This window comes from Channa argus, chromosome 22 (genome assembly GCF_033026475.1).
Source record: "Channa argus isolate prfri chromosome 22, Channa argus male v1.0, whole genome shotgun sequence".
Classification (NCBI taxonomy): Eukaryota; Metazoa; Chordata; class Actinopteri; order Anabantiformes; family Channidae; genus Channa; species Channa argus.
Window position 1 is genome coordinate 1,733,111 of NC_090218.1, and position 18,933 is coordinate 1,752,043.

The window sequence follows — 18,933 nt, forward strand, 5'->3', positions numbered from 1 at the left end:
GTTCGCGAATGCCTGGAGAGTTATACATTTTATGTTTTAGCCATGCGCATGCAAAAAAAAAACTTGTTTCTCAGAAGAAAACTGCATTCAAGCAAAGCATTTAAAATTGAGTAAGTGTGAGTGTGTGTGTGTGTGTGTGGTGTTAGCAGGCTAACTTTTGTCCCATGCCTCAGCTGAGTCTGGAGGATGACATCTGGAGGTCATTAACAGTTATTGCAACATATGGGTACAAAAGCAAAAGATCAGCAGTGAATTGTGTGAGTCATCTCTGGTGAGAGGCACAGTGCAGCAGCAGCAGTTTGTTCAGTGATTCAGCTGTACACACCTCAACATCAACTCTCAAAACAGGTCTCACTGGAGATAAAACTGCCTTCACATATATCCAGGAAGTAATCTGTGTTTATCATCAGACACTGACCAATAATCAATCTCATTATTATAACCATTCATTATCTGTAACTGCCTAGGATTGTGGAGGGTCTGGATCCTATCCCAGCGGTTATAGGGGAAGAGGTGTGGTAAACCCTGGATAGGTCGCCAGTCTTTTTAAGGGTCAACACAGAGAGACATAAACAGACTGTCTATTTATTTTTTAGAATTTGTATTTTCTATGCCAGACTTTAGTATTAATTAAGTTACTTTGTAATACCTTAATTTTGTTCTCCTGCCACAACTGCAGTAGTTTTGTAGTTTGACATAGTTTTATATCAACATTTTTACGATGTAGGTCTAGTTGTATGTGCGTAATACATCAATGCTTGTGTACATTAAGACTGGTGAAGTTGCTTGTGCAACATAGTCAGGTCACATGGTCCTTAATCTTTAATACAGGAACACACCCAATCACCTGCAAAGGTGTGACCTGTCTAACTGAGAAACATGGTTCTTATGAAATGTCCAAGATTCCACACATTATGTGTCATTGCAAGGGCTGCATATGTATCACCACCTGCTTTGAACTGAAAATGGTTTTACACACACACACACACACACGTGCACACACACGTGCACACACACAAAAGACTGCTCACTAATATGAAACTAGTTGGGCACAGGCACAATAATGCCAGTCGATGACCTTATTACTTCATAAATAACTAGAAGCTAATAAATAAAGGAATTTATGTGAAAAGATTTGCTTGTCCTCGTAAAAAGTCATAAAAATGCACATAATTTTTTATTTCCTATCTGTTTCCCTTAATTTACTTTAGTACTCCTGTACATTCAGAGGATTTCTGTCAGTACGTGAAAGCAGCACTACCAACACTGACACTATGAGAGCTGTGGCCCCTTTAAGAACCTCCTGGGTGTGGAAAGGGGACGTTTTTTTTATTATTCCATACCCAGTTGGTTACGTCCGATTCAGCTTTGTCTTACCTTCATTAGGATGACGCAGGACCAAAGGATGTGAATAATAACTCAATGTGATACATTTATTTACTAAAACGTATTCAGCTGTTCATTAACGTGTTGTTATCTATATATATTAATAAAATTAGTTAAAGCTGAGGAAAAGCACAGGAGCAGCTTTCTCGAAAGCCTAAAAGATTTCGGAATGGGACGCGTCCAGCGGGATTATAGCCGCTCTTCTGAGCGCAACACCATAACAAGGAAAAGTGACAAGAGGAGAAAGATACAGATAATTTAGAGTTCAAACAGCACGTCGGACGCGGACCAAAGGGAAGCGAGTCCAAACCGTGTCTCCCCGCCATTTAGTTCACTCGGCATCAGAGCAGCGGCTGCGGCAGGCTCCCACGGACACCATGGTTTTTGCTCCCCTGCACGGATGAGAGCGTGAACTGGGGACAAGGGAGCAGCGGTGGCTACTGAGCGATAGACGACCGTAGGCTGTGTGGCTCTCGGAAACAAACTCTTTATTTTCGAAATCCCCGTCGCCCTAAAGATGGGGCATCCTCCTCTTGAGTTTAGTCACTGCTATGTGGACAGTCCGGATTTCAGAGAGACTCTCAAGTGTTATGAGCTGGAGCTGGACAGGACAAGCAAATCTCTCAAAGAGTTGATAAAAGATGGCAACAGTGTTATCAATGCAATCAAGAGTAAGTATATTTCAATCTTTTCTCTCTTCTTTTGACACCAGTAATAAGATTTTCCAACAAGTTACATGTAAATACACTTTAGTGAAGAGGGTTAAGCATCAGTGGGGCCTCTTTACGGGCCTACATGATTAATGTGGGTGGGTGGGAGAGGCACGTTTAGGGAGGTGCTAGTGCACCACTGGGAGATGGCCAAACAGCATGCTTTGAAAGACCTTGTATCCCATGCAGATGTGCAGGATGACCAGTTGTTTGTTTCCCAACAGCTGTCTCCCCCTCTACAGGAACTGTATCAATCCATATGTTGTTTCTACCTCTCCTCTCTGTGTAGTTTTGTCGCTCAACTCCCTGTTGCTGGCTGTAGTGTGTGTGTGTGTGTGGACCAAAGCCAGTGCCAGCACACAGTACTGTAGAGGCCTATATTTGGATCAGCGTGTCACCCACTAGGGTCAACACTGTTTGTTCTGTTAAACTTGCCAAGATGCTCTTCTGCAATCCAAATCACACTGTCATTGTAGGTACTGTAGTGGTACCTCAGAGTGGGGAGAGTCTTATATTCAATTCAGATAATAGCCAGAGGTCACGGGTGCTGCAACGAAAGACATTCATGAATGTTGCAATTTTGCCTTAATACAGGATGATCAGGATTTGATGCTCGTGTGCTTCTGTGTCTACGAAGAAAACCTTAGTGCAGAAGACACAATTGGTTGATGTGGAAAACATGTGAATTGGAAGATTCCGAACCGTTCTGTGAGAAAAAGAGGGGTTAAAATACGACTCTAGAGAGATCAGCATCAGGCTCTACAGCATTGATCAGACAAACTCTGTTTGGTTTTCATAATAAAATCCAGACACAGCAGGGATAATATATCGCATTGACCACATTCTGGCTTCTGCCAAGCTGCTGAGTACTGCCAAAGATGTCTTTCGTACTTTAGACTTTAGTTTTAGGAAAAATACAAATGCTCTGTACTTAACTTCATGAGAGTTGGAGTGAATTTTCCTGCAATACAGATTGTATATTTAGTTGTAGATTTCAGGCATTTGTAGCCACTCAAGTGTTTTTAAAAAACTAAATCTAATTATCATCATTATATTTTTTCACAGGCTATTGTTTGGCAGTGCAGAAGTTTTCCCAGACTCTCAGCATGTTCCAGTTTGACTTCATCGGTGACTCCCTAACAGACGATGAGATTAACATTGGTAAGATTAAACAGACATGCTGCTAAATACACAATTTACATTTACTAACTAAACTCACAATGATACAGCTACTGCTAGAGAAATTAATTCCAACCAGTCACTTCTGTTTAGTAACACAGTGTAGAAAATTACTAACTTTCAATGTAGAGCAGAGTAAAAGGTCCTTGAATTTGTTATTATAAAAGTTGTTATTCTACATCAGACTTGGCTGTTACAAACAGACCTATTGACCTTAGTTGTGGGGAACATTTTTGTCAACCAGCCAGTAATTCCTCACGACTTTAATGTGAAGAATCAGAAATAAATTGCTTTGGAAAAGTTACTTTTGCCCTAACACTAAATGACCAGTGTGTATAAACATAACTGGAATAATTTCATCATAAAAGCTGTTGTAAAGCACAGATGCAAGTACGAGAGCAAGTTCTTCATACTGCTTCTGTTTTAATCTTCCCACATGCGTTTCCTGCATCAGGCAGTTAAGTGTTTACTCCACTAATCATCTTTATTGTTTTCATCCTCAGCTCAGTCGTTTCAGGAGTTTGCGGGACTTCTTCAGGAAGTGGAGCACGACAGGATGATGATGGTTGGTTATCCGCTTCCTCCATGCTGACTATGCATCCTATTAAAAAAAAAATAAAAAAATAAACACATTAACATGTCCTCCCAGTACATATTAACATGTGTGTTGAAAAGTTAGCACAATTTTGGTGCTCAACTAAAATATGTTATTTAGTTTTCACAGGAGACATGCTGGGGGTGTATCTGAGGCCTTATGTTGAACCACTAATATGATTACTGTTTATTATTTTGCTTTCAGTTCCTGTCTTTGGTTTTTGCTTCCTACTTGTTGAATATTTTGATACTTCTGCTGTTTTACAAACATGTCATTATACTCTATATAACACTGACTATTTAATTTTCACCAGTGTTCTAATTAAATCCATTTGTGTAACTGTGGTCATTTGTATTGTTGTCTGTTGTTATTTCCCACATAGTTTCTCTCTTTCTATGACAGTCAAACTGAGACACAGTTTTGTACGCGTTTATGTATCCTCTGGTCCTACATTGCAGTCATTGCATGCCAGGAGTGGTAGTTCCTGTAGGACTGGGTTTTCTGCATGCAAACCTAACTTTAAAACTGAAAGTTGCTTTTATCATTTGTGGGGTTCAAAAATGTGTTGTTGATCCCCACAAATAACCAAATCTATGTATAAAGATACTGCATTAAAGGGAGTGCTCTATGTATGTCAGTACATTATGTATGCGATATAAATTGTAGAGAGATAACAGCTACTTCATTTGTCCCTGTCCAGGTTCAGAATGCCTCCGACCTGCTCATTAAGCCTTTGGAGAAATTCAGGAAGGAGCAAATAGGATTAACAAAAGTGAGTGTTTTTTTAATACCTCTGTGCTAAAAGAGATATGTGGGTAGGGCTTTCTATGAGTCAGCAATGCAAGCTGTTTTACTGCAGTGAAAGTCAAACATCACCCAGTTCAGGTACTTAGACACAGAACTGTATGAGCTACTTCCCCAAATCTCTTGTAAAGTGTGTAAAACATTCCCCGGTTTTACAAAAGATGTGGTTAGAGTCCTCATCCTCGACCAGACAGTTATGTACTTCAGAGCAGCTCATATTCTGTTTGCTCCTTCACAAACACTGTTTTGACTGTTCAGTATGAAATTTGATTTTTGGTCTCTCAAAATGTTAATCAACTATAAAAACATACAATTAAATTAATTATTCTTCATTATTAACTTATGCAAAATGTCTTTTGATTGTTCCAGTAAGAAAACACTGAAGCTTATTTAGAAGTTGTCTTGTGTTTTGGCTCATTTAAAAACACGACAACTATTTCAACAGAGGACAGTATTATGTCCTAAACGTACATGTGGGTAAAAAATGTTCAAAAAAGGAATTAACATCAGTGAGACAGCTTATATTACATTTATTAGACAAGTGATTTAAAATCTCTTTTGAACTTTATTAAATTCACAAAGATTGTGATATAACGAAGGTACCTGAGAGCAGCATATAATACCTAATTTTTTTTCTACGTTCTATATCTTTCTTGATTTAATCATACATATATATCATCTTTCCATGAATCACATCTGTCTTGCAGGAAAAGAAAAAGAAGTTTGAGAAAGAGAGTGAAAAATTTTACTCTCAATTAGACAAACACCTGAATCTTTCAGCCAAGAAGAAAGAGAGTCAACTTCAAGAGGTGAAGCTAAGTACAAGTATTTTGTATTCTTTGTGTAGTGAATTTTACAACTGAGAGGATCAAATTCTGCTCTTTATGTTTTTTTTACACTACAGGCAGATGAACTCTTAGACAAAGAGCGAGTAAACTTCTATGAAGCATCAGTAGAGTATGTGTACCAGATCCATCAGGTGCAGGACAGGAAAAAGTTTGATGTGGTGGAACCAGTAAGTGCGGCCTGTGGTGTCCCACTCTTCCTCTTTGCTGCCACACATGCAAAAGAGTTTGAAGAAATATTAAGTTACAGGTTTGGGGTGGGGGCTTAAGAGAAAAACAAATTCCACTTTTCATTCATCTTTGTTTTATGGTTACGGGTCTTTTGGGATGAATCAAACTAGACGGCGGTATGTAATTCACGCTATGGTTGGACAGGTGCTGGCATTTCTTCACAGCATTTTAACGCTCAACAACTTGACGGTTGAGATGACTCAGGACTTCATGCCTTATAAGCAGGAACTGCAGCTCAGCTTGCAGAACGTGAGTGGTGTAACTGGCAACATATGATGCCATTAGTGAGTTTTAATATCCTCTGATCTGACGTGTTTTAAATGCCGCAATGCTGTCTGGTTTTACCTGCAGACAAGAAACCACTATGAGAGCACTCGTGAGGAGTTGGAGGAACTGATGAAAAGAATGAAAAACCCATCCCAGATCTCTAAAATGCACAGTTTTCTGCCGATGGAGGGTTATCTGTATTGTCAGGAGAAGTGTAAGTGCAGTAGTAGTCTGCAGTTAAGCAGAAGCATGGTGCTTGTACAGGCTGGAATTGCACTCAAGAGGCTGAACCTCTTTGCTTTGTTCCCTCTATCAACAGGGGCTTTGGGTATGACATGGGTCAAATATTATTGCAAGTATCACAAGGATGGGAGACGGCTGGTCATGGTGCCCTGCGAACAAAAGCCCACAACTAAACAGGTGCTTCACAGATAAGGAATTATTACATATCCACTACATTACCATAGATAAACATCCGTGTACCTGCACTACATTTACAGTATCTTTAGTCACTTAATGTCTTCTGAACATCTTCTGCTATCATTTCCAACTTTCTCTGCAGGGCCCTTTGCAACTGACGCTGAAATCCTGCATCCGTCGGAAGACGGAGTCGATCGACAAACGCTTTTGCTTTGACGTGGAAACTAATGAGAGGTTAGTGCAAACAAAACTGGGATATGAGGCAACACCAAAGCCCTGTGGGATAAACAGGTTCAGGCGACGAGGTGAACAGGTGGCTTACAAGGACAGACTGTGAGGGCTAAATGGACTGTAGCCCAAACAATCCCTAAGCAACGGACACACAGTGGAAACAGATGGCAAACTCAGTGATTTCAGGGGAAGAAACACAACAAGCTCATATTTATCTAGACAGGCAATTCAGAATAAATGCATTTTAATAGACGCCTGAGCCATATGCTGCTCTTTCGCAGTTGTGTTTCTTGAAATCCTTGGAGACACTTGGTGTGTTACCTGGGGTTTTTAAAGGTTTAAAAACTTAAAAAGTTTAAAAAAAGGCACAAAACTGTGCCAGTGTGTGAACTACGCAGCGAATAATGAGGAGTTGGCTGCTTGATAAACTCAAGGTGGCAGTGCTGTCTGGTTGAAGATAATGTTGTCTGCTACAAGACATTTTAAAGCACTAAATGTCCATCTGCAATGCTCCCGGTGTTAATACCCAACCCTTAGCTTTTAAGTCAGAAGATGTGAATGAACAATGAATTTGTAATTTTTCTGATCATTGGTAGTTGGCTGACTTTTTCTGGTTTTCCATTCAGATGCGTCACATAAAAATGATCTATCACTAACATATCCTCAAACATCACTGCCTCCTATAGGTATCAGGGTTTTACTGTTAAAGTTGACAGACGTTTTAAGAGTTTTTCAGAGGTTTTTATAGTATATTGATAATTAAGTTGGCAGAAAGATTGTAACAGTTGTTTTAGTTAACAATTAATTCAGCAGCCTACAAGCGGGAAATTTGGGCACTAGATTTAGTTTCTTCTCCATCAGACAGATTGCAACAGTAGATTTTCATCCTCTCTCTAGACTTGTCTAATTAATCTCCATTTGTTACTTCTGCCATCAACACACAGGAATTAACAAGTTGCTGCAAATTCTTTCTCCTTAAGGTCTTCTTGTTGTTTTGTGTCCCACAATTTGCCTGAAACATTTGTGTGATCCATGGCATGTCAAAGCTTTTAACAGAAAGCCTAATGTTCACATTGGTTGGAAACTGTAGTGGTACATCCTGTGACTAAATAATTTCATTTGCAAACTTTGTCTCATTAATGGTGCTTTCTTGTTTCCTTAGAAACACACATGTCACTTTCCAGGCTCTTTCAGAGGGAGAAAGGAAACTGTGGATAGAGGCCATGGACGGAAAAGAGCCAGTAAGTTTAAAACTCATCTTTAGATGAAAATTCTCTAAAATATTTTGGCTGTCAAAATATCAATATAAAAGTCACCGCACCACTTTGTGTCTTTCATGTGAGAATCTGCAAAACCGATCTGATGAACTGTGAAAGGCAAAAAAAAGGGGAAAAAAGCTTGAATTCTTCTGTTGTATGTTGTTTTTAATATTGTGTTCTAAGGAAATCATTTTATGGGTGTGATATTTTTAAAATCAAATCCCTCGTCCAGGGCAAGTGAGAGCTCTCTATTGACATGTGTGAAGCACCACGGGATACAAGCATGGATGATCTCATTATACAGCTGTGTGAGAGATTGCATGCTTGTTAGGCAAGTTAAACCAGCAGTGTGCAACTAAATGATGGCATTTGGTTAGTCCTAATAGCCTCTTGACTCAAAAGAGTGAAATTCATGCCTAAGTGTTAATGGAGACCTTTTTGTAGAAACTACAACAGGTTGGTCTGCCAAACCCTTTTGGTCTAAAGGTCTGTCTCTGTGTTTAGCAGTTCTGAGAGGATGAAGTAGCACTGGGCCTTACTAGAATAATTTAGGAACTTGTTAATTCTGTTTTTGTGGTAGCTATGTTCAGTTTTTTTGTTAGATTTCTTTCATATCAGATAGGTTAAAGGTGGACATCGTGCGAGTCGTGGAACAAATATCCTGCCACAGTTGGAGGATGTGAAAATCGCAGAAGGCACACTTTTCACTGCCCCCTTCCTGTACAACTTCCTCAGTGATTACTGTTTATTATTGTAATGAAAATACCACAAGAAAATTCCTACCCACTTTGAATATTGTCAAGCAGAGATCCACTGCCTGAGTCTCTCATCTTCTGTTAAAAGTTAAAACTTTTTCCACATCATGTTTGTTGACTCTTTTGAATTTGAATCATTATCAGCTTTTGGAATAGAAACACAAAGTACAAGTCTACTTTTCAGTGGCACCATATGAACACCTTATATTTGACTTTACATAGGCCTGAATGTGGCTATGTAACTATTTGTAACTTGTACTGTACTGGTTCTAGCTGAAATGTTACTTTTGAAGTCACCAAATTTCTTTCTAGACACAGAAATGAAAAGAGTCTTCGTTTTTTGGTGTAAGTCATTTTCTAATTGTGTTTTCAGTGTCTTTGCATCTATTGAGCACATTTGTCCTTAAACGTAAAACTCAGCCCCCATGTGATTCGGTTTTTGTGAAATAACATAACTCAAGTAATTTCCTCCCAGAGCAAAGCACAGAATAATCTCTTACAGACAAGTATGACGGGTAATTAAGTAGCCAGTGATGTCTCCTCAGAAAATCAATTAATGGGTCTGACAGTGATATTTCACATGCTGTGACAACAAACACTGGCCCTGCTAAAGTATTCTCGGACCACAGACTACTGTTTTCAGCTGCTTTGTAGCTGGCCCTGACCTCTGACATCCTTTGGAGGGGAGGGTAGTGAGCTATATCAGGGGAAGAATTAGACAAAGAATTGATGTACCTTATTTACCTTATCTGACAACTATTTCCTGGCCTTTGGCTGATCTGGGTGTGAAGAACTAGTGATTCTGCCTGTAGTACTGGTTATGATACTGCGTCTTTGCCACATTGATCCTAAGAGTGAAGTCTTTTCATTCCTCTTGCTTGGACACATGGACACATTCTGCCGTCTGTTTTTCCTTTGTATTTCCATGTTCTTATTTTCATGTAATTTAAATCAGCTCATGTGTTAAATATTTAAATATTGTTGAATATGGCCTTGTGCCCGTGAAGCATCATCAAATGTTTTTCCCCCTTATTTCCAGAAAAAGGGACGTGCTTATTAATCATGTTGTGGTTTTTCCAGTTCTCGACAGTGTTCACTTTCCTTTTCCTTCTTTTCATTTCAGATATATCATTCCCCAATTCACAAGCAAGCTGAAAGTAAGTTTTTATTTTCAGCTTTATTCTTAGTTATGAGTCTTTAGTTGTGATGTCACCGTAGCCAGACCCTATCATGTCCTACGTGACATGTCACATCAACATATACATTTGTACAGGAAAGTGTTAATGACAGGAAAGTTTTCAAATATTTTTTTTCAGTTTTGTTTGTTTTACTTCTGCAGTGGAACTGAATGAAACTGGATTCAAGTTTGTGCGAAAGTGCATCAACTATATTGAAACAAAAGGTAAAGGTTTTTCAGAGTTCTTTGCAGTTTCGTCAGTTTACCTACTTGCCCTTAAGGGGGAGTACTTGAGTCATAGCTGAGTAATTTTGATGCCACTTTGACAGACTTCTCTCAGGGAAAAATGTTCTATGTAACAATTGTGGAAGTCTGAAATAGTCTATTTTATATTGTCACACATTTTTTACTTTGAAGGCCCATTTGGGCCTTTTTAAATTAGATTTTTTTTTTTAAATTAGAAGATTTGTTTTTGCTATTACCTCTTTCGATGGATGCAAGTTAATATCAGTTCTGTCCTAAAGACAGATGTAACCTTTATAATTTTATAGTTGCAATATGTCTAATATCTAGTAGAGTGGTTGTTCTTACCAATGTGGAATTAAGCACCCAATTAATACACATGTAATTTGACTTATGATCCAAGTACAGAGAATTTAGTCTCAAACTAAGTAGAAAAAGTCAATGAAGAGCTCATGATCAGGAAAGAACACCTGTATCTTGATTCTGTCTCATGCAGGTTTTAAAGAAAAGTATGTGCTACATTTCCACTGTGCTGTGTTTGTCAAGATTATACTCCCATTTTATTTTCTTACCTCCCCCTCTCTTCCAGGAGTGACACAGGAGGGAGTATACAGAACAGTTGGCAGTAACATCCAAGTGCAGAAGCTTTTAAATGCCTTCTTTGGTAAGGAAATAAACATTTGAACATGTGTAACATCTGCCCATTCACTATGTTTTCTATTCCAGTTAAAGAATATACTAGAATTTTCTTTGTGGTTGGTCATGATGATGAAATTGTATATTAATGATTATATAGGAAGAACTCTATCTACAAGGATGGCAGACAACTTCCAAAGCCACATAATGAAACGGAAAAATGAGATTCACACACACTTAAATGTACATAAATACACATACAGTATAGTGTTTAGAAAAAAACAAACAGAGGAGGAGAAGAAGGATGAGGACAATGTGAACAGAAGGGGAGAGAGACGAGGAGCAGTGTGGGGGTTCTGAAAGACAGAGATGCAGTTCTGACAAAGTTAAAATGTGTTGTTAATATTATTATTAACAACAAAGAACACAGTCTTTTCAGGCTAATATTGTAGTCAGGTTATTGTAATCTCTTTAGAATTAGCAACAAGGTCTGAGATAAGTTCTCCAAATTCTTCAGAAATTGTGAAACTTTGTGGTTTCCCTGAGGATTCAAAGGAGTCGAAAACTAGCAGAAGAGGGAACGTTTGACTGAATATTACATTCATCTGGTGACACGAATGTAACTTCTAATAAATGCTGATGTTTGTCTCTGTGTCTGCATGACATTGTGACTGGAAGCAAACTTGAACAATACCAGGGCCCAGAAACTAAAGCAGTTAAATGAAATCCAGGCTTGATCCCCTTTTTTAAAAAACATGCCTTTCCTAAATCTATTACGTGAAAAAGGTGTGGAGTTGATTTTCTTGAACAAATTTATTTTGTATACAGATTTCTTGGCTCCATGTCACTTTGTGCCCGTAACTTTGATCAGTAAAGATAATGAGGTTTTGATAAGCAGTGCTTATTTGTTCTGATTCGATCTTTTTATAGACCCTACTAACCCAGGAGATGTGGATCTCCACAACTGTGACTGGGATGATAAAACTATCACAAGTGCATTGAAGTTTTATCTAAGGTGTGTTTTTTGCTTCTTCGTTTTTGTGAATGTAACAGGGGGGCTACATGATTGGTGTTAAATAGGCTCTATATCAAATGCCTTTAATAATTATTTTACTTAATAATTCATTTAAGAAATAAACAAAATTTCATGCTAGTTAAACACATTTCTATTGATCATAAACCTGACTCACATCAACATATTACAGAGCCTTCAGATACTAAGGATATGTATTTAAAAAATATCTGCACAATTGTCTGTCATGTTTGGCTGTAGATCTGGAACAAGATGCACATTAAAAATGGTTCACTATTATTTGAATAACAAATGTAGCCTTGACTGGGGTTATGTTCTCTGAGTGCTTTTCCAGTGCAATTGTGTTAACGAGTTAGTGCTGACTTTTGTTTTTCTTCTGTTTGATGTGTTGATTTATAGTCTTTCACTTGTGTTTATGGGTGTCTTTATCTGCAGGAGTCTCTCTGAACCTCTGATGACCTATAATCTACACAGAGACCTCATGTGTGCTGCAAGTAAGACAAGCTTTGGAAATTATTTTCCGCTAAGAATCAAAATGATTGTGTCATTATGTCTGCAACTTCTTTAAAATCTCTGCCTAGATCTACTGTGACCAGCGATTATAAAAACTGTCACTTTTATTTACCTAATAGAGTCAAAAATTCTGTTTCACTCAAAATATAAAGATGTGCTGCAATTTCTCCTTAAAACACTTTAATATGTGCTTTGCCCCAGACTTCCAGGTCCTCACCTGTTATGTGCAGTAATTAACACATGCAAAGTATTTTTTTCCAATAAGAAATTCCCTCGATGGGGTAACTTTGTTTTTCCTTTGTTTCATAGAATCAGATAATCTGGACTTTCGACTTAGTGAAATTCATTCACTTACCTACAAAGTACCAGAGAAGAACAGAGAGATGCTAGAGATGCTAATTAAACACTTGGTGAAGTGAGTGTTGATGTACTTTGTTGTCATTTACAGGACCATACGCTCTTTTGCTGAAGGTCACTGCCTCTTTCAACAGTTTTGTTACATTTGATCCAACCCAGTTTGATATTTGTTGACAGTGTGTGCAGTCACAGTGATGAAAACCTAATGACTCCGTCAAACATGGCTGTTATCTTCGGACCCACACTGATGAGGGCAAAGGAGGAGACAGTAGCGGCCATGTTGGACATCAAGTTCCAGAATATTGTTGTTGAGATTCTGATTGAGGACTACAAAAAGGTACGTTATCAGATCAACCCAATAGCATTTTGTCCCTAATAAAGTAAAGTTTGACACTTTTGTTGCCAAAAGTTCATTGAAAGGATTGATGCTATATCTGTACAAACATATGTCTTCATGTTTGAAGTTTGGAAGTTAACTGCACAGTGGGAGATGGGAGAAAACAGCTAGCTTGGCATTGCTGAAAGGAAAATTTTCTTACAATTGCAAATCAAATATTTGAGCAAACAGTTGCTGGTCCTGGAAAGAGAACCAAGGAGTTACTGCTTTTGTATGGACTGAATAAATGTTAGCTGTTAGTTGATCTTTTTATATGCTAAGCTAAGTTAGGTAGCTTGTGGTTGTAGCTTATTTACTTTATATGCCAAAAAGTCACACATAAAATTAATATACATGTTTATTTTGTGCCAAAGAGATTATTATTTATTATGTCACTAATTTGGTATTTGTCCTGTAGCCTACTTTTTTGAGTTTGATTTAAAACTTATTTCCTTTGTTAAGATTGAAATAGCAGTAATGTGGTGTTTCAGTTTTTCTAATGCAGTATCTGAAATAATAGCTACTGATGTGTCACTGTCACTTCTTTGTGATTACAGATCTTCAGTCATATGCCAGAGGAAAGCACCATCCCACCTGTTCCTCCTCCACGGATCACCCCAAGAAAGCATCAACCCATCACAATCTCCAAGCGACCACCTCGTGTTCATCAAGCTCTTAGTAACGACCTCTTTCAGTTTGCAGAGAGTAGGTATTAGCCTGTTTTGGCCCGATTGTCGTCATCATTGTCATCATTAATCCATCCTATCTGTGCTCAGTGTACAGTGGATTGTTTTGAATGTTCTGAACAAAACCTGAACAATTTTTTGTGCAACACACATGTATCCAATTTACTTTTTTTCTTACTTGGTCTCTTTTTTGGTTTTGACCTCAGTCTAAATAACATAGTCTGTTTGAACCCCTCGTTAAGCAGGTGTAACTCAATCCTTTCAAACACCGTGGTAGGGAAATTTGGGGCATCTGCGTTTTTTTTATTTATTATTTAATTAGTTATTTAATTGGTTCTAACTTTTTACTTGGTGTAGCCACATAACCTGCTCTGAAGTAATCTGAAGCTTGGACCACACAGAAATGATTAGCAAATCATTTAATGCAGTCCCAAAACTTTTGACATCTATGTACACTTGTTAATTGTTCCACTGAGTCCCTCCAAGTAGTCACATCCTTGTTTCTGTCAAACAGATGGCCAAAATGATGGTTCTGCTGTGGACATGGATATCTCAGTGAGCCCCACTCCACTGCAGCGGACAAAACCTGTAAACTACCCTCCACTTGTTCCAAGAGAACCTCCTCCGAGACAAGCATTGATTCCTAGACCAGCTTATCGTGTGGACAAACCTTCAGACTCTGATACAGGGAAGACAAATGATACAAAGCAAAGCCTGGATTCTTCTGCAGCAAACGGGGAGTCTGGTGTCTACGTAAGCAGAGTTCCATCCTTCCAGAGCAGAAAGAATCCTCCAAAGTGCACATCAGCTAACAGAGAAGGTATGACTGTATGTAGCTGATAAACTTGTTTTTCTGAAAATGAGTTTTGTTCTATTTAGAGAAAAAAGTTATTTAGAATGTTGTTCATCATTTCTGTGTTTAAACAAATCTAGTTTGTTACTACTGTGTGAAGCTGGTTATTAGCAGAAAATCAAGTTTAAAACAGTGTAGCAGCAGAGATGAATGCTATAGCAGCACTACTTTTGGAAATTGTAGGAACTACAAGTACACCTGCAGTCTGAGGCCAAAGTGGTCTATTTAGATAATGCACTTTATAAGGTACAGTATAACGTGAGCATTAGGATGGTTGAATGCAAGGAGGAGGGTTTTAACTTCTATTCTGGATTTTATTGGGAGCAAATGGTGAAAAGCTAATAAGGAAGAAATATGGATCCGTAAGATCTGTAAAATATGATTCCTGTCGGTACTCTTGCTGCAGCATTTTGGATTAATTGGAGGCTGAAGTTATGCCTTTAACTAATTGATTTGTCTCATCTGTGTTTTAGATAATGATATAGATATTATAGATAAATGTAGCTATGTGTCATCTGTGTGGCAATGGAAATTTACAGTAGGCAGTTTTCCCATAAAATGTATAGTGTGAAAAGTATCAGTCCTAGCACAGAACCCTGCAGAACTCCATAACCAACTCCATAACCAACTTTTGTATGTGGAATATTTATTATTAACATGAACAAATTTGAATCTATTTAAGAGATAAGGATTAAACCAATCTATTGCAGTTAATTTATTCCCAATTACATGTTCTGGTCTTTGTAATAAAATATTGTGTTAAGTGGTGTCAGATGCAGTATTAAGAGCTAACAGGATAACTTTAGAGGTCAGTCCCTTGTCTGAAGCTAAATTGATCTATTAAAACTGGTGAGTTTCTTAAAAAACTTGAAACAGCTGTTGTGACCCCAGTTTTTAAGTCTGATGCACCCAATGAGGCGTTAAGACCTATTTCAATTGGGCCAGTAGGCTCAAAGGTTGTCAGAATCTATCAGTCTATCAGAATCAGAATCGAAGTATCTGGAAAAGACCAACTTCTACATTCAAAGCGATTTGGATGTATTTGTATTTGTCTTTATCTAAAAGCCTAACCAAGGGCGGGGGTTTTGCTATATACACACCATTGGTTGCTTAGTTGTAACAATGTTTAGCTGTATTGTCCCTGGAAAAAATAAAGAAATAACAGAATATAGTTGGTGACTTTCACCAGTGCTGTTTTTGTACTATGATCTGTTCTAAACCTGACTGCAAATCTTCAAAGTTATTCTCACGCAGGGGGTCACACTATTGCTTTGCAACTGCTTTTTCAAGGATTTTAAAAATAATGGTGAGATTGGATATCGATCTATAACTTATTAAAGCCTTTAATAAAAATAGATTGATCAAATTTAATATGGAAATGTCTATTGAGGGTGAAAAATCTTTGAGCAGTCTAGTAGGGTCAAAGTCTCTTAGCTTTAGGATTCTAGTTCTTTCATTTACCTAATTCCACTAGCAAACTTCTCATTTCTCTCACACTTCCATGCACTGTTACATGACGCTCTAACAACTTTCTTTTAGGAGATTCTGGCCTGAACAGATCAAAGTCCATTTGTAGACCCCCAGGCAGGCCTCCTGAGCCCCCCTCCAGATTTCCTACTCCACAACATCCCCAAAGTGCACCCAGCAGCGAGGCTGCAACAACATCCTAGTAAGTACTCTTCACAGAGTCTGTAGCCCCATTTTAAAGAGTACTTATACAGTAGATATGCAAAGACAAACTGTATCAAGTGGTACAGTACCATAAACATTCAACCACTGGATTGATGGTTTAATTAAAAATAGAGAGTTAAAATTAAAGCAAACTTGTGCCAGATGTGTGATTTCAGTGTTTTAGAATCAGTAGTGACATGTCCGATCCTATGTCCTTGGTGACAACTGCTCACAAGTATTTAATAAAGAGTCACAAATGTCAGATAAATCATGATTTTATTCTACAGTACTAAAATGTTTGTTTTCTTCTTTTTCTGCAGCGTTGCTTCTAAAACAAAGTTTTTTGAAAATGCCTCCAGACAAGTTGTCAAGTATGTAAACTTAATTTATCTTTGGTGCAGTTGGTCTTTTTCTTTAGCTCACATAACTAATATGTGTAGCATAACTTTACAGCAGTTGAAAAGTTATTAAAACAAAAACCCAGCATACCAGAAGACACAAATTATGATATTCGTAATAGGAAAAAAATTACATGTTTAAATTGATCAGTGAATGGATTAACTATTATAAAGGGTTAATTATTTAATAATGTTTAGGGTTTATTATTCAAAGCCTCATTCTGGTATGTTGAATAAGTGCTAGCTGACTCTGTTCACCCATTGTGGTCTCTCCCATAATGGCTCATTCAAGTCCTCAAGGTGATGATGTAATGATTCCTCGGTGAGGTGGCTGTGAGATGGGAACACATCTGCTCTTTTATGGTTTGGTTGCGAAATCTAGGTTCAGGTTTTTTTTAGTCAATGTAAGGATCGAGCACATAAATGAGGAATGCTTTTACTCCTGACTCCTGTCATACAATGTGAGATGCAGTGGACCTGCAAGATCACCATTATTATTCAGTGGGGCCTTAAGACAGAGCCTGTGGAATCTGGTGCATTTGTAATTAGTATTTTTCTTTTCTAATTTAGTTCACCGGCCACTCCATCACCATCAGCAGTGACAAACGTAAAAAAAGAGGTACGTTTTTATTTATTACTTTTTATGCTGTCGCAGTATGGTGTAATAATTTCACTTTATGTTTGTTTTATAATTGAGACTTGATTCTTTTTTGTCTGTTTCCTCAGAATTAAATGGAAGGAGTCTTTACCACATGATGTGACCTCTACATACCTCTGTTGGGTGCACACAAGCAGTCAAGTGTGACTTTGTAAGAATGAGAAATTAGCACTCAATAGAACTGAATGGACTTATTTGGTTCTTGTGAATTTTTTAATCGCTACAAATCACCTTGACAGGCAAGCGAAAACTACACATGAAGAAGTGACTGGCTCAGTGTTTGATCAATATTCCAAAGTTACAATGAAGCAAAAGTATTTCTTTCCTTGTTCCAAACACTTTATGAAATATTACAATATTTAGTCATTTTATAGTTTAATTTTAAACAGTATGAATGACTCCTAATTTTATTCGTATCTGGTTTAATTCTTGTTTTCAGCAGTGTGAAATAGGTATTCCAAAGAAACATTCCAATCAATATGAATTTGAATTTGAAAATGGGCTGTGTTAGTCTCAGTGCTAACTGCTAGATCTTAAGGCCATAAAATGCAGTTAAGACAAATGTTATTGTTATTCCAGTGGATCAGCTTGAAAAAGCAACTGCTAAAGATTGAAACTCAGTATTTAAAAAACATATGTAAAAGAGTTACTAATGTGAAAATTTTAGTTGATCAATTAAAAAGGAGCATTTTAACATTATGTAGTGTATTACACTAGGGAATTTCTAAAAGAAAGATACAGATTACGATCTATACATTCCTTTGCCTGTGACCTTGGTGTCACTCACCTCTTCTTGGTGGTAGGTGATCTTGTACGGGAGTCTTCAAAGTTTACCGGAATACGTTGGAAGTCAGATGAATTGTTGTGAATGGAAAAACAGGTCAAAACTGTTAGAAATTGTGTATATAACAATTGTGCTTCTTTTTTTTAATCTAATTGTTCATTTTATAACCCAAAGTGAAAAAGTTGTTTCGTTGTCTGCTTTTCAAATTGGAAAATAAATACAAAGAATTCCAAATACTATGACTCAATAACATTTGAAATCTGTCAATATTATGTTGTTTGTTTTTATTTATATGTTTGCCATTTGCACTAAGTGCACTTAATGTGAAGGTTTGTAATATATAGTGCGGCCTTGTGTGACTTCAAAGAGTCACTTTACTTGTGAAAGCATGAAAATGCTAAAAACAGCAGTGTTGTGAGCTTATCTTTTTTTTTTTTTTTTTAATCTGTACAAAGTACAAGACGAGTATGTAGTATGCTGCAAAATGTAAGCAGGTTGATAAATTTGGTGCCTGTGTTTGTCTAAACTCAGCCATGTTTCTGACTATTGGCTTTACATTGACAAGGGCATTTATAGTGACTCAGTGGAAGCGTTTTAATAAAAAAAATTCATGAATTAAAACTATCGATAATTTCGTTTCATTTAATAGGTACGATCTCTGTGACATCTGACTGTAACAATAAATGGGTCTTCACACTTGTGATTATCAGAATTTGCGATTCCACAACTAGTAAGAAAATTGTATATTTGTGCAAGTTAAAACTTCTCTATTCAGAAGCTTCTAAAAAACAGCCTAACATGTAATCCTGTGCGATCCCAGCTCTGTGAGTCTGTAAAGGGCACTGCTAGCATCCTCACAATACTGC

The 18,933-nt window shown here is 37.5% G+C and overlaps 1 protein-coding gene across 1 annotated transcript; it reads left to right on the forward strand.

Moving 5' to 3' along the window:
- Window positions 1-1,362: 1,362 nt before the first annotated feature.
- LOC137107759 (oligophrenin-1-like) lies at window positions 1,363-18,688 on the forward strand. Its single transcript, XM_067491731.1, has 24 exons — window positions 1,363-2,057; window positions 3,162-3,257; window positions 3,779-3,840; window positions 4,571-4,642; window positions 5,382-5,483; window positions 5,579-5,689; window positions 5,895-5,999; window positions 6,102-6,231; window positions 6,337-6,437; window positions 6,580-6,671; window positions 7,831-7,909; window positions 9,806-9,839; window positions 10,022-10,084; window positions 10,692-10,766; window positions 11,669-11,753; window positions 12,207-12,265; window positions 12,594-12,699; window positions 12,819-12,978; window positions 13,575-13,722; window positions 14,218-14,523; window positions 16,096-16,225; window positions 16,548-16,598; window positions 17,196-17,244; window positions 17,352-18,688. Exons 1-24 carry the CDS (start codon window positions 1,904-1,906, stop codon window positions 17,355-17,357), a joined length of 2,376 nt encoding a protein of 791 aa, XP_067347832.1. The 5' UTR covers window positions 1,363-1,903; the 3' UTR covers window positions 17,358-18,688.
- Window positions 18,689-18,933: the final 245 nt, after the last annotated feature.

Excerpts from the sequence above, each read along its gene's own strand:
- LOC137107759 (XM_067491731.1), top strand. The coding sequence starts at position 1,904 with ATGGGGCATCCTCCTCTTGAGTTTAGTCACTGCTATGTGGACAGTCCG. Across the intron at positions 3,841-4,570 it reads AGCACGACAGGATGATGATG|GTTCAGAATGCCTCCGACCT; the intron begins GTTGGTTATCCG and ends GTCCCTGTCCAG. Across the intron at positions 16,599-17,195 it reads GCCTCCAGACAAGTTGTCAA|TTCACCGGCCACTCCATCAC; the intron begins GTATGTAAACTT and ends TTTCTAATTTAG.